At 46.8% G+C, this 16,386-nt stretch overlaps 1 protein-coding gene across 1 annotated transcript in view; it reads left to right on the top strand.

The window, feature by feature from the left end:
* Window positions 1–16,386, top strand: part of LOC120020442 (contactin-4-like) — a 112,353-nt gene that overhangs the window by 55,310 nt on the left and 40,657 nt on the right. The window contains exons 2-3 of the mRNA XM_038964109.1: window positions 15,370–15,549; window positions 15,716–15,885. Coding sequence (XP_038820037.1) covers window positions 15,370–15,549; window positions 15,716–15,885 — 350 coding nt within the window. The remainder of the gene's footprint in view (window positions 1–15,369; window positions 15,550–15,715; window positions 15,886–16,386) is intronic.

The raw sequence follows: 16,386 nt of genomic DNA, 5'->3' as shown, positions 1-16,386 counted from the left end.
GCCTCCATGCTCTGGACACTACGCTGACAGACACAGCAAACCTTCTTGCCACAGCTCGCATTGATGTGCCATCCTGGATGAGCTGCACTACCTGAGCCACTTGTGTGGGTTGTAGACTCCGTCTCATGCTACCACTAGAGTGAAAGCACTGCCAGCATTCAAAAGTGACCAAAACATCAGCCAGGAAGCATAGGAACTGAGAAGTGGTCTGTGATCACCACCTGCAGAACCACTCCTTTATTGGGGGTGCCTTGCTAATTGCCTATAATTTCCACCTTTTGTCTATTCCATTTGCACAACAGCATGTGAAATTTATTGTCAATCAGTGTTGCTTCCTAAGTGGACAGTTTGATTTCACAGAAGTGTGATTGACTTGGAGTTACATTGTGTTGTTTAAGTGTTCCCTTTATTTTTTGAGCAGTGTATTATGCAATCTGTATGGCACAGCTGTCCATTTTTTTGTCCTTAAATCAAACTGGTATACTTTTTTTTATTTATCACCATTTTCTTTAACCAATTTTGGCCTTTAATACACGGCCGACAGACAAGTTCCTTACTTTCTCCTCCTTCTACTTGCCTCTTCCATTTTTTGCGGTAATGCTGCAATTAGTTAGTTGTAATTTTGGATAGAGCCGATATTTCCATATATTTTTGTTAGCTGCATGTGTGACAACTCCACCAGTCCTTTTTATGATATAATCTGAAAAGATTATACTGTTTCTAAACATTGGTTAAAAAAATGTTTTTTTATCATGTGTCAAACTTGAAGTGAAAGTTGTAGAGTTTGTGATGAACTCACAATGGTTTCTATGCTGCTAATCTATGTTGTATTTCTCATTCTTCATGTCATATGTCTCACTTTATACTGGCACTGTATCTCCTTGTACAATGGGATTAACACTTCCTTATCCTTCTATATCTCGCCCTCTGCCAAAACACTCAACACACAACTAACTGTAAGGTCCCAATTGCTAACCTGAATTCCTTTTCCATACACCTGAGTGACCTGGTAAAGGCAGAGCTCTGGAGTTTCAATAGAGCCGAGTATCTCCCACACAGTTATGTCATAATACTGTTATCGTATTATGAACTATCTACAGAAATAGGAGGGGTTTGAAGTTGACAGGCCTTTCTGACCGATATAAATGGAAGTCAAGCCGAATGTTTACAAGTCATCAGACAAATGTATTTACATTTATACAGTATATGGAGCAGGTGGCCATTGTGTTGTTTTCTATTCTTCCATCTCCATTGATTTAGCATTTTGTCTTAAGTCAGCACTTTCTCAGGGACACCTATGGATCTAGGCAGCCTGGAAAGGGAAACAGAGAATGAGGAGAGGGTAAGAAAATGAGGAGGGGGTGACGGAATATGGAGGAGGGGGTGACGGAATATGGAGGAGGGGGTGACGGAATATGGAGGAGGGGGTGACGGAATGTGGAGGAGGGGGTGACGGAATGTGGAGGAGGGGGTGACGGAATGTGGAGGAGGGGGTGACGGAATGTGGAGGAGGGGGTGACGGAATGTGGAGGAGGGGGGTGACGGAATGTGGAGGAGGGGGGTGACGGAACGAGGAGGAGGGGGTGACGGAACGAGGAGGAGGGGGTGACGGAACGAGGAGGAGGGGGTGACGGAACGAGGAGGAGGGGGTGACGGAACGAGGAGGAGGGGTGACGGAATGTGAAGAAGTCAAAGTTTATGTATTTTCCCCATCATTGAGCTTGCATTTACATACATGCATGTATAATTGATATTCAGTGTGCATGTTTAGTTTGAGGAGGGTGACTGCAAGCCAGGGTGACTTCTCTCAAACTTACATGAAGCTTTTCCCAGGTCGAATAGCCCAGCTAGCCCAGCTCATTAATTTATTTCATTTAAAGCACATTGGGAAATGAAGCACCTCCCTTGGAGGCTGGTAAAAGAAAGGAGGCCCTCACCTTAGGCAATGCTTCTCCCCCAAACTCTCATTAGGGTGATGATGCGGGAGGGACTACTTCTCTTTGTCCTAGTCGTCAAGGTTAGAGACCATATGGGGGAAAAAACAGGTGATTTTCAAAGGGGACATAAAAAAATGTGACTGTAGCTGTGAAAAGCCACCAGGATAGTGTACCCTACTGTATGTCTCAACACCAGGATACTGTAGCCTACTGTATGTCTCTACACCAGGATACTGTAGTCTACTGTATGTCTCTACACCAGGATACTGTAGTCTACTGTATGTCTCTACACCAGGATACTGTAGCCTACTGTATGTCTCAACACCAGGATACTGTAGCCTACTGTATGTCTCTACACCAGGATACTGTAGTCTACTGTATGTCTCTACACCAGGATACTGTAGTCTACTGTATGTCTCTACACCAGGATACTGTAGCCTACTGTATGTCTCAACACCAGGATACTGTAGCCTACTGTATGTCTCAACACCAGGATACTGTAGCCTACTGTATGTCTCAACACCAGGATACTGTAGCCAACTGTATGTCTCAACACCAGGATACTGTAGCCTACTGTATGTCTCAACACCAGGATACTGTAGCCTACTGTATGTCTCTACACTAGGATACTGTAGCCTACTGTATGTCTCTACACTAGGATACTGTAGCCTACTGTATGTCTCTACACCACCGGGATACTCTAGCCTACTGTATGTCTCTACACCACCGGGATACTCTAGCCTACTGTATGTCTCTACACTGGGATACTCTAGCCTACTGTATGTCTCTACACCACCGGGATACTCTAGCCTACTGTGTCTCTACACCGGGATACTCTAGCCTACTGTATGTCTCTACACCACCGGGATACTCTAGCCTACTGTATGTCTCTACACTGAGATACTCTAGCCTACTGTATGTCTCTACACCACCGGGATACTCTAGCCTACTGTATGTCTCTACACCGGGATACTCTAGCCTACTGTATGTCTCTACACCGGGATACTCTAGCCTACTGTATGTCTCAACACCAGGATACTGTAGCCTACTGTATGTTTCTACACCAGGATACTCTAGCCTACTGTATGTCTCTACACCGGGATACTCTAGCCTACTGTATGTCTCTACACCAGGATACTGTAGCCTACTGTATGTCTCTACACCAGGATACTGTAGCCTACTGTATGTCTCTACACCACCGGGATACTCTAGCCTACTGTATGTCTCTACACCACCGGGATACTCTAGCCTACTGTATGTCTCTACACCACCGGGATACTCTAGCCTACTGTATGTCTCTACACCACCGGGATACTGTAGCCTACTGTATGTCTCTACACCGGGATACTCTAGCCTACTGTATGTCTCTACACCGGGATACTCTAGCCTACTGTGTCTCTACACCGGGATACTGTAGCCTACTGTATGTCTCTACACCGGGATACTCTAGCCTACTGTATGTCTCAACACCGGGATACTCTAGCCTACTGTGTCTCTACACCAGGATACTGTAGCCTACTGTGTCTCTACACCGGGATACTGTAGCCTACTGTATGTCTCTACACCGGGATACTCTAGCCTACTGTATGTCTCAACACCGGGATACTCTAGCCTACTGTGTCTCAACACCAGGATACTGTAGCCTACTGTGTCTCTACACCGGGATACTGTAGCCTACTGTGTCTCTACACCAGGATACTGTAGCCTACTGTATGTCTCAACACCAGGATACTGTAGCCTACTGTATGTCTCTACACCAGGATACTCTAGCCTACTGTATGTCTCTACACCAGGATACTCTAGCCTACTGTATGTCTCTACACCGGGATACTCTAGCCTACTGTATGTCTCTACACCGGGATACTCTAGCCTACTGTATGTCTCTACACCACTGGGATACTCTAGCCTACTGTATGTCTCTACACCAGGATACTCTAGCCTACTGTATGTCTCTACACCACCGGGATACTCTAGCCTACTGTGTCTCTACACCAGGATACTCTAGCCTACTGTATGTCTCTACACCGGGATACTCTAGCCTACTGTATGTCTCTACACCGGGATACTCTAGCCTACTGTATGTCTCTACACCAGGATACTCTAGCCTACTGTATGTCTCTACACCGGGATACTGTGGCCTACTGTATGTCTCAACACCGGGATACTCTAGCCTACTGTATATCTCAACACCAGGATACTCTAGCCTACTGTATGTCTCTACACCAGGATACTCTAGCCTACTGTATGTCTCTACACCGGGATACTGTAGCCTACTGTATGTCTCTACACTGAGATACTCTAGCCTACTGTGTCTCTACACCGGGATACTCTAGCCTACTGTATGTCTCTACACTGGGATACTCTAGCCTACTGTATGTCTCTACACCACCGGGATACTCTAGCCTACTGTGTGTCTCTACACCGGGATACTCTAGCCTACTGTATGTCTCTACACCAGGATACTGTAGCCTACTGTATGTCTCTACACCGGGATACTGTAGCCTACTGTATGTCTCTACACCGGGATACTCTAGCCTACTGTATGTCTCTACACCGGGATACTCTAGCCTACTGTATGTCTCTACACCGGGATACTCTAGCCTACTGTATGTCTCTACACCGGGATACTGTAGCCTACTGTATGTCTCAACACTGGGATACTCTAGCCTACTGTATGTCTCTACACTGGGATACTCTAGCCTACTGTATGTCTCTACACCGGGATACTGTAGCCTACTGTATGTCTCTACACCGGGATACTCTAGCCTACTGTATGTCTCTACACCGGGATACTCTAGCCTACTGTATGTCTCTACACCGGGATACTCTAGCCTACTGTATGTCTCTACACCGGGATACTCTAGCCTACTGTATGTCTCTACACCGGGATACTCTAGCCTACTGTATGTCTCTACACCGGGATACTCTAGCCTACTGTATGTCTCTACACCGGGATACTCTAGCCTACTGTATGTCTCTACACCGGGATACTCTAGCCTACTGTATGTCTCTACACCGGGATACTCTAGCCTACTGTATGTCTCTACACCGGGATACTCTAGCCTACTGTATGTCTCTACACCGGGATACTCTAGCCTACTGTATGTCTCTACACCGGGATACTGTAGCCTACTGTGTCTCTACACCGGGATACTCTAGCCTACTGTATGTCTCTACACCGGGATACTCTAGCCTACTGTATGTCTCTACACCGGGATACTCTAGCCTACTGTATGTCTCTACACCAGGATACTCTAGTCTACTGTATGTCTCTACACCGGGATACTCTAGCCTACTGTATGTCTCTACACCGGGATACTCTAGCCTACTGTATGTCTCTACACCAGGATACTCTAGCCTACTGTATGTCTCTACACCGGGATACTCTAGCCTACTGTATGTCTCTACACCGGGATACTCTAGCCTACTGTATGTCTCTACACCGGGATACTCTAGCCTACTGTATGTCTCTACACCACTGGGATACTCTAGCCTACTGTATGTCTCTACACCAGGATACTCTAGCCTACTGTATGTCTCTACACCACCGGGATACTCTAGCCTACTGTATGTCTCTACACCAGGATACTCTAGCCTACTGTATGTCTCTACACCGGGATACTCTAGCCTACTGTATGTCTCTACACCGGGATACTCTAGCCTACTGTATGTCTCTACACCAGGATACTCTAGCCTACTGTATGTCTCTACACCGGGATACTGTAGCCTACTGTATGTCTCAACACCGGGATACTCTAGCCTACTGTATATCTCAACACCAGGATACTCTAGCCTACTGTATGTCTCTACACCAGGATACTCTAGCCTACTGTATGTCTCTACACCGGGATACTGTAGCCTACTGTATGTCTCTACACTGAGATACTCTAGCCTACTGTGTCTCTACACCGGGATACTCTAGCCTACTGTATGTCTCTACACCACTGGGATACTCTAGCCTACTGTGTGTCTCTACACCGGGATACTCTAGCCTACTGTATGTCTCTACACCGGGATACTCTAGCCTACTGTATGTCTCTACACCGGGATACTCTAGCCTACTGTATGTCTCTACACCGGGATACTCTAGCCTACTGTATGTCTCTACACCGGGATACTCTAGCCTACTGTATGTCTCTACACCGGGATACTCTAGCCTACTGTATGTCTCTACACCGGGATACTCTAGCCTACTGTATGTCTCTACACCGGGATACTCTAGCCTACTGTATGTCTCTACACCGGGATACTCTAGCCTACTGTATGTCTCTACACCACCGGGATACTCTAGCCTACTGTGTGTCTCTACACCGGGATACTCTAGCCTACTGTATGTCTCTACACCAGGATACTGTAGCCTACTGTATGTCTCTACACCGGGATACTGTAGCCTACTGTATGTCTCTACACCGGGATACTCTAGCCTACTGTATGTCTCTACACCGGGATACTCTAGCCTACTGTATGTCTCTACACCGGGATACTCTAGCCTACTGTATGTCTCTACACCGGGATACTGTAGCCTACTGTATGTCTCAACACTGGGATACTCTAGCCTACTGTATGTCTCTACACTGGGATACTCTAGCCTACTGTATGTCTCTACACCGGGATACTGTAGCCTACTGTATGTCTCTACACCGGGATACTCTAGCCTACTGTATGTCTCTACACCGGGATACTCTAGCCTACTGTATGTCTCTACACCGGGATACTCTAGCCTACTGTATGTCTCTACACCGGGATACTCTAGCCTACTGTATGTCTCTACACCGGGATACTCTAGCCTACTGTATGTCTCTACACCGGGATACTCTAGCCTACTGTATGTCTCTACACCGGGATACTCTAGCCTACTGTATGTCTCTACACCGGGATACTCTAGCCTACTGTATGTCTCTACACCGGGATACTCTAGCCTACTGTATGTCTCTACACCGGGATACTCTAGCCTACTGTATGTCTCTACACCGGGATACTCTAGCCTACTGTATGTCTCTACACCGGGATACTGTAGCCTACTGTGTCTCTACACCGGGATACTCTAGCCTACTGTATGTCTCTACACCGGGATACTCTAGCCTACTGTATGTCTCTACACCGGGATACTCTAGCCTACTGTATGTCTCTACACCAGGATACTCTAGTCTACTGTATGTCTCTACACCGGGATACTCTAGCCTACTGTATGTCTCTACACCGGGATACTCTAGCCTACTGTATGTCTCTACACCAGGATACTCTAGCCTACTGTATGTCTCTACACCGGGATACTCTAGCCTACTGTATGTCTCTACACCGGGATACTCTAGCCTACTGTATGTCTCTACACCGGGATACTCTAGCCTACTGTATGTCTCTACACCACTGGGATACTCTAGCCTACTGTATGTCTCTACACCAGGATACTCTAGCCTACTGTATGTCTCTACACCACCGGGATACTCTAGCCTACTGTGTCTCTACACCAGGATACTCTAGCCTACTGTATGTCTCTACACCGGGATACTCTAGCCTACTGTATGTCTCTACACCGGGATACTCTAGCCTACTGTATGTCTCTACACCAGGATACTCTAGCCTACTGTATGTCTCTACACCGGGATACTGTAGCCTACTGTATGTCTCAACACCGGGATACTCTAGCCTACTGTATATCTCAACACCAGGATACTCTAGCCTACTGTATGTCTCTACACCAGGATACTCTAGCCTACTGTATGTCTCTACACCGGGATACTGTAGCCTACTGTATGTCTCTACACTGAGATACTCTAGCCTACTGTGTCTCTACTCCGGGATACTCTAGCCTACTGTATGTCTCTACACCACTGGGATACTCTAGCCTACTGTGTGTCTCTACACCGGGATACTCTAGCCTACTGTATGTCTCTACACCGGGATACTCTAGCCTACTGTATGTCTCTACACCGGGATACTCTAGCCTACTGTATGTCTCTACACCGGGATACTCTAGCCTACTGTATGTCTCTACACCGGGATACTCTAGCCTACTGTATGTCTCTACACCGGGATACTCTAGCCTACTGTATGTCTCTACACCGGGATACTCTAGCCTACTGTATGTCTCTACACCGGGATACTCTAGCCTACTGTATGTCTCTACACCGGGATACTGTAGCCTACTGTGTCTCTACACCGGGATACTCTAGCCTACTGTATGTCTCTACACCGGGATACTCTAGCCTACTGTATGTCTCTACACCGGGATACTCTAGCCTACTGTATGTCTCTACACCAGGATACTCTAGTCTACTGTATGTCTCTACACCGGGATACTCTAGCCTACTGTATGTCTCTACACCGGGATACTCTAGCCTACTGTATGTCTCTACACCAGGATACTCTAGCCTACTGTATGTCTCTACACCGGGATACTCTAGCCTACTGTATGTCTCTACACCGGGATACTCTAGCCTACTGTATGTCTCTACACCGGGATACTCTAGCCTACTGTATGTCTCTACACCACTGGGATACTCTAGCCTACTGTATGTCTCTACACCAGGATACTCTAGCCTACTGTATGTCTCTACACCACCGGGATACTCTAGCCTACTGTGTCTCTACACCAGGATACTCTAGCCTACTGTATGTCTCTACACCGGGATACTCTAGCCTACTGTATGTCTCTACACCGGGATACTCTAGCCTACTGTATGTCTCTACACCAGGATACTCTAGCCTACTGTATGTCTCTACACCGGGATACTTTAGCCTACTGTATGTCTCAACACCGGGATACTCTAGCCTACTGTATATCTCAACACCAGGATACTCTAGCCTACTGTATGTCTCTACACCAGGATACTCTAGCCTACTGTATGTCTCTACACCGGGATACTGTAGCCTACTGTATGTCTCTACACTGAGATACTCTAGCCTACTGTGTCTCTACACCGGGATACTCTAGCCTACTGTATGTCTCTACACCACTGGGATACTCTAGCCTACTGTGTGTCTCTACACCGGGATACTCTAGCCTACTGTATGTCTCTACACCGGGATACTGTAGCCTACTGTATGTCTCTACACCGGGATACTGTAGCCTACTGTATGTCTCTACACCGGGATACTCTAGCCTACTGTATGTCTCTACACCGGGATACTCTAGCCTACTGTATGTCTCTACACCGGGATACTCTAGCCTACTGTATGTCTCTACACCGGGATACTGTAGCCTACTGTATGTCTCAACACTGGGATACTCTAGCCTACTGTATGTCTCTACACCGGGATACTCTAGCCTACTGTATGTCTCTACACCGGGATACTGTAGCCTACTGTATGTCTCTACACCGGGATACTCTAGCCTACTGTATGTCTCTACACCGGGATACTCTAGCCTACTGTATGTCTCTACACCGGGATACTCTAGCCTACTGTATGTCTCTACACCGGGATACTCTAGCCTACTGTATGTCTCTACACCGGGATACTCTAGCCTACTGTATGTCTCTACACCGGGATACTCTAGCCTACTGTATGTCTCTACACCGGGATACTCTAGCCTACTGTATGTCTCTACACCGGGATACTGTAGCCTACTGTATGTCTCTACACCGGGATACTCTAGCCTACTGTATGTCTCTACACCGGGATACTCTAGCCTACTGTATGTCTCTACACCGGGATACTCTAGTCTACTGTATGTCTCTACACCGGGATACTCTAGCCTACTGTATGTCTCTACACCGGGATACTCTAGCCTACTGTATGTCTCTACACCAGGATACTCTAGCCTACTGTATGTCTCTACACCAGGATACTCTAGCCTACTGTATGTCTCTACACCAGGATACTCTAGCCTACTGTATGTCTCTACACCGGGATACTGTAGCCTACTGTATGTCTCTACACCGGGATACTCTAGCCTACTGTATGTCTCTACACCAGGATACTCTAGCCTACTGTATGTCTCTACACCGGGATACTCTAGCCTACTGTATGTCTCTACACCGGGATACTCTAGCCTACTGTATGTCTCTACACCAGGATACTCTAGCCTACTGTATGTCTCTACACCAGGATACTCTAGCCCACTGTATGTCTCTACACCAGGATACTCTAGCCTACTGTATGTCTCTACACCGGGATACTCTAGCCTACTGTATGTCTCTACACCGGGATACTCTAGCCTACTGTATGTCTCTACACCGGGATACTCTAGCCTACTGTATGTCTCTACACCGGGATACTCTAGCCTACTGTATGTCTCTACACCGGGATACTCTAGCCTACTGTATGTCTCTACACCGGGATACTCTAGCCTACTGTATGTCTCTACACCGGGATACTGTAGCCTACTGTATGTCTCTACACTGAGATACTCTAGCCTACTGTGTCTCTACACCGGGATACTCTAGCCTACTGTATGTCTCTACACTGGGATACTCTAGCCTACTGTATGTCTCTACACCGGGATACTGTAGCCTACTGTATGTCTCTACACCGGGATACTCTAGCCTACTGTATGTCTCTACACCGGGATACTCTAGCCTACTGTATGTCTCTACACCGGGATACTGTAGCCTACTGTATGTCTCTACACCGGGATACTCTAGCCTACTGTATGTCTCTACACCGGGATACTCTAGCCTACTGTATGTCTCTACACCGGGATACTGTAGCCTACTGTATGTCTCTACACCGGGATACTCTAGCCTACTGTATGTCTCTACACCGGGATACTCTAGCCTACTGTGTCTCTACACCGGGATACTCTAGCCTACTGTATGTCTCTACACCGGGATACTCTAGACTACTGTATGTCTCTACACCAGGATACTGTAGCCTACTGTATGTCTCTACACTGGGATACTCTAGCCTACTGTATATCTCAACACCAGGATACTGTAGCCTACTGTATGTCTCAACACCGGGATACTGTAGCCTACTGTATATCTCAACACCAGGATACTGTAGCCTACTGTATGTCTCAACACCGGGATACTGTAGCCTACTGTATGTCTCTACACTGGGATACTCTAGCCTACTGTATGTCTCAACACCGGGATACTGTAGCCTACTGTATATCTCAACACCAGGATAATGTAGCCTACTGTATATCTCAACACCAGGATACTGTAGCCTACTGTATGTCTCAACACCAGGATACTGTAGCCTACTGTATGTCTCAACACCAGGATACTGTAGCCTACTGTATGTCTCTACACCGGGATACTCTAGCCTACTGTATGTCTCTACACCGGGATACTGTAGCCTACTGTATGTCTCTACACTGGGATACTCTAGCCTACTGTATATCTCAACACCAGGATACTGTAGCCTACTGTATGTCTCAACACCGGGATACTGTAGCCTACTGTATATCTCAACACCAGGATACTGTAGCCTACTGTATGTCTCTACACTGGGATACTCTAGCCTACTGTATGTCTCAACACCGGGATACTGTAGCCTACTGTATATCTCAACACCAGGATACTGTAGCCTACTGTATGTCTCAACACCAGGATACTGTAGCCTACTGTATGTCTCAACACCAGGATACTGTAGCCTACTGTATGTCTCAACACCAGGATACTGTAGCCTACTGTATGTCTCTACACCGGGATACTGTAGCCTACTGTATGTCTCTACACCGGGATACTCTAGCCTACTGTGTCTCTACACCGGGATACTCTAGCCTACTGTATGTCTCTACACCGGGATACTCTAGCCTACTGTGTCTCTACACCGGGATACTGTAGCCTACTGTGTCTCTACACCGGGATACTCTAGCCTACTGTATGTCTCTACACCAGGATACTGTAGCCTACTGTATGTCTCTACACCACCGGGATACTCTAGCCTACTGTATGTCTCTACACCAGGATACTCTAGCCTACTGTATGTCTCTACACCAGGATACTCTAGCCTACTGTATGTCTCAACACCGGGATACTCTAGCCTACTGTGTCTCTACACCAGGATACTCTAGCCTACTGTGTCTCTACACCAGGATACTCTAGCCTACTGTGTCTCTACACCAGGATACTCTAGCCTACTGTATGTCTCTACACCAGGATACTCTAGCCTACTGTGTCTCTACACCGGGATACTCTAGCCTACTGTATGTCTCTACACCGGGATACTGTAGCCTACTGTATGTCTCTACACTGAGATACTCTAGCCTACTGTATGTCTCTACACCACCGGGATACTCTAGCCTACTGTATGTCTCTACACCACCGGGATACTCTAGCCTACTGTATGTCTCTACACCACCGGGATACTCTAGCCTACTGTATGTCTCTACACCACCGGGATACTCTAGCCTACTGTATGTCTCTACACCAGGATACTCTAGCCTACTGTATGTCTCAACACCGGGATACTCTAGCCTACTGTATGTCTCAACACCGGGATACTCTAGCCTACTGTATGTCTCTACACCGGGATACTCTAGCCTACTGTATGTCTCTACACCGGGATACTCTAGCCTACTGTATGTCTCTACACTGGGATACTCTAGCCTACTGTGTCTCTACACCGGGATACTCTAGCCTACTGTATGTCTCTACACCAGGATACTCTAGCCTACTGTATGTCTCTACACCGGGATACTCTAGCCTACTGTATGTCTCTACACCGGGATACTCTAGCCTACTGTATGTCTCTACACCAGGATACTCTAGCCTACTGTATGTCTCTACACCGGGATACTCTAGCCTACTGTATGTCTCTACACCGGGATACTCTAGCCTACTGTATGTCTCTACACCAGGATACTCTAGCCTACTGTATGTCTCTACACCAGGATACTCTAGCCTACTGTATGTCTCTACACCGGGATACTCTAGCCTACTGTATGTCTCTACACCACCGGGATACTCTAGCCTACTGTATGTCTCTACACCACCGGGATACTCTAGCCTACTGTATGTCTCTACACCGGGATACTGTAGCCTACTGTATGTCTCTACACCGGGATACTCTAGCCTACTGTATGTCTCTACACCGGGATACTCTAGCCTACTGTATGTCTCTACACTGGGATACTCTAGCCTACTGTGTCTCTACACCGGGATACTCTAGCCTACTGTATGTCTCTACACTGGGATACTCTAGCCTACTGTATGTCTCTACACCGGGATACTCTAGCCTACTGTATGTCTCTACACCGGGATACTCTAGCCTACTGTGTCTCTACACCGGGATACTCTAGCCTACTGTGTCTCTACACCGGGATACTCTAGCCTACTGTATGTCTCTACACTGAGATACTCTAGCCTACTGTATGTCTCTACACTGGGATACTCTAGCCTACTGTGTCTCTACACCGGGATACTCTAGCCTACTGTATGTCTCTACACCAGGATACTGTAGCCTACTGTATGTCTCTACACCAGGATACTCTAGCCTACTGTATGTCTCTACACCGGGATACTGTAGCCTACTGTATGTCTCTACACTGGGATACTCTAGCCTACTGTGTCTCTACACCGGGATACTCTAGCCTACTGTATGTCTCTACACTGGGATACTCTAGCCTACTGTGTCTCTACACCGGGATACTCTAGCCTACTGTATGTCTCTACACTGGGATACTCTAGCCTACTGTATGTCTCTACACCGGGATACTCTAGCCTACTGTGTCTCTACACTGGGATACTCTAGCCTACTGTATGTCTCTACACCGGGATACTCTAGCCTACTGTATGTCTCTACACCGGGATACTCTAGCCTACTGTGTCTCTACACTGGGATACTCTAGCCTACTGTATGTCTCTACACCAGGATACTGTAGCCTACTGTATGTCTCTACACCGGGATACTCTAGCCTACTGTATGTCTCTACACCGGGATACTCTAGCCTACTGTATGTCTCTACACCGGGATACTCTAGCCTACTGTGTCTCTACACCGGGATACTCTAGCCTACTGTATGTCTCTACACTGGGATACTCTAGCCTACTGTATGTCTCTACACCGGGATACTCTAGCCTACTGTGTCTCTACACTGGGATACTCTAGCCTACTGTATGTCTCTACACCAGGATACTGTAGCCTACTGTATGTCTCTACACCACCGGGATACTCTAGCCTACTGTATGTCTCTACACCACCGGGATACTGTAGCCTACTGTATGTCTCTACACTGAGATACTCTAGCCTACTGTATGTCTCTACACTGGGATACTCTAGCCTACTGTATGTCTCTACACTGAGATACTCTAGCCTACTGTATGTCTCTACACTGGGATACTCTAGCCTACTGTATGAATAGTGAATACCGTTAGTTCTGTTGGAAGGGACTTTACCCATTGTGGGAATGATAGCTACATTTCAGTGGAGTTAATTAGATTAACATGTGGTAATTACTCTGTTGAATTGGTATGTTGGCTACAGCTTACCGAAACAACAGACCTGACTGAGCTGCCATGCGTGCCATGGGTATGCCAACAACAGACCTGACTGAGCTGCCATGCGTGCCATGGGTATGCCAACAACAGACCTGACTGAGCTGCCATGCGTGCCATGGGTATGCCAACAACAGACCTGACTGAGCTGCCATGCGTGCCATGGGTATGCCAACAACAGACCTGACTGAGCTGCCATGCGTGCCATGGGTATGCCAACAACAGACCTGACTGAGCTGCCATGCGTGCCATGGGTATGCCAACAACAGACCTGACTGAGCTGCCATGCGTGCCATGGGTATGCCAACAACAGACCTGACTGAGCTGCCATGCGTGTGCCAACAACAGACCTGACTGAGCTGCCATGCGTGCCATGGGTGTGCCAACAACAGACCTGACTGAGCTGCCATGCGTGCCATGGGTGTGCCAACAACAGACCTGACTGAGCTGCCATGCGTGCCATGGGTATGCCAACAACAGACCTGACTGAGCTACCATGCGTGCCATGGGTATGCCAACAACAGACCTGACTGAGCTGCCATGCGTGCCATGGGTATGCCAACAACAGACCTGACTGAGCTGCCATGCGTGCCATGGGTATGCCAACAACAGACCTGACTGAGCTGCCATGCGTGCCATGGGTGTGCCAACAACAGACCTGACTGAGCTGCTATGCGTGCCATGGGTATGCCAACAACAGACCTGACTGAGCTGCCATGCGTGCCATGGGTATGCCAACAACAGACTGCACGTTGGTTAGAATTCAAATGGAAAGAAGGAAAACACTAGGATATGTCTGTGTGTTCTGTAAACTGAAGAGTCATAATATGCATGCAGAGCTACAGGGTGTAGAGAATGTAATCAGTTCATTGGCCTCTTGTGTCAGTGTAGTATTTGTCCTCGCTCATGTCAACACTGTGGGCTATTCTTGTTGCCTAAGACTACTGTATGTATAATGAAACGATTTGGCACATAATTGGGTATAGGTTCATACAACTTATCATTTGGCCTCAGTAATTCTCCTCGGTATTGCTTTTACCATTCAGGCATAGTTGTCAACAGCAAGGTAAAACTAAAACAGTTGTGCTCTTTCACTCAGAGAGAAACACCCGCCATGGACCCGTCTTCAGTCAAGAACCAAGTGACAGCATTTTCCCCTTGAGCTTTGAGGACAACAAGGTGTTCATCAATTGTAAAGCAAAGGGAAACCCAGTCCCATATTATAAGTAGGTGTTTGTCCCTTTAACTTTTCATACATTTCCTCTTTTTCCCCTCTATCTTCAACTGAGAAGACTGTTTTATCCTTTTGGTGTATATTGTCTCCATTTTCTAAACTCCATCAGTTATATAGAATTATGATAGTGATGAATAATTGTGTTTGTTGCTCTACAGATGGAAGGTTGATGGGAGAGAGATTGACATGGATTTGAACTATAACCTGGTTGAAGGAAACCTGTTGATCAATAACCCTCATGTAACACATCATGGGGGGGTTTACCAGTGTATCGCTACCAATACCTTTGGAACCATCGTCAGCAGGGAGGCCAAGGTGCAGTTTGCATGTGAGTACATCTAGTCCAATACAAACAACAATTCAAGTGCATTTTTAGACCAATACTCCTTCTTAGACACATTCTGTTTCTCATCGAATGAAGGCGCGATTTCCTGTGATTTGACATACAATTGAGTACAGCATAAGCGAATCATTCAGGTTACGAACACAAAAAGTGTTTTTCCTCTAATTCTGTGGTTTAATTTGAAAAGAGACATTATTGGGGGTAATTGCCATGTTGACATGCACTAAGCCTGCAGCTCCATGAGTGATTAGTGTAAGTCTGAATCGTAGCATGGTTTTAACACTGGCTTAATGTTACACCCTGAGGATCACATCGTCTGAAGCATTTCAACAACAGAAGCCTACTTTTCTCTTCCTCTCACTCAAATGCACTGTTGAAATTCACTCCCTCTATAGCTTGTGAAAAGATAGATCATTTTAGACTAAAGTTATCCTAAAAATCCATCAGCATATTCACATCTCTGGAGATGATACTAAGAGTAACCCA

Source organism: Salvelinus namaycush, chromosome 2, assembly GCF_016432855.1.
Source record: "Salvelinus namaycush isolate Seneca chromosome 2, SaNama_1.0, whole genome shotgun sequence".
NCBI lineage: Eukaryota > Metazoa > Chordata > Actinopteri > Salmoniformes > Salmonidae > Salvelinus > Salvelinus namaycush.
Note: the sequence above shows the minus strand (reverse complement) of the source record. Positions and strands in the feature narration are given on the sequence as shown.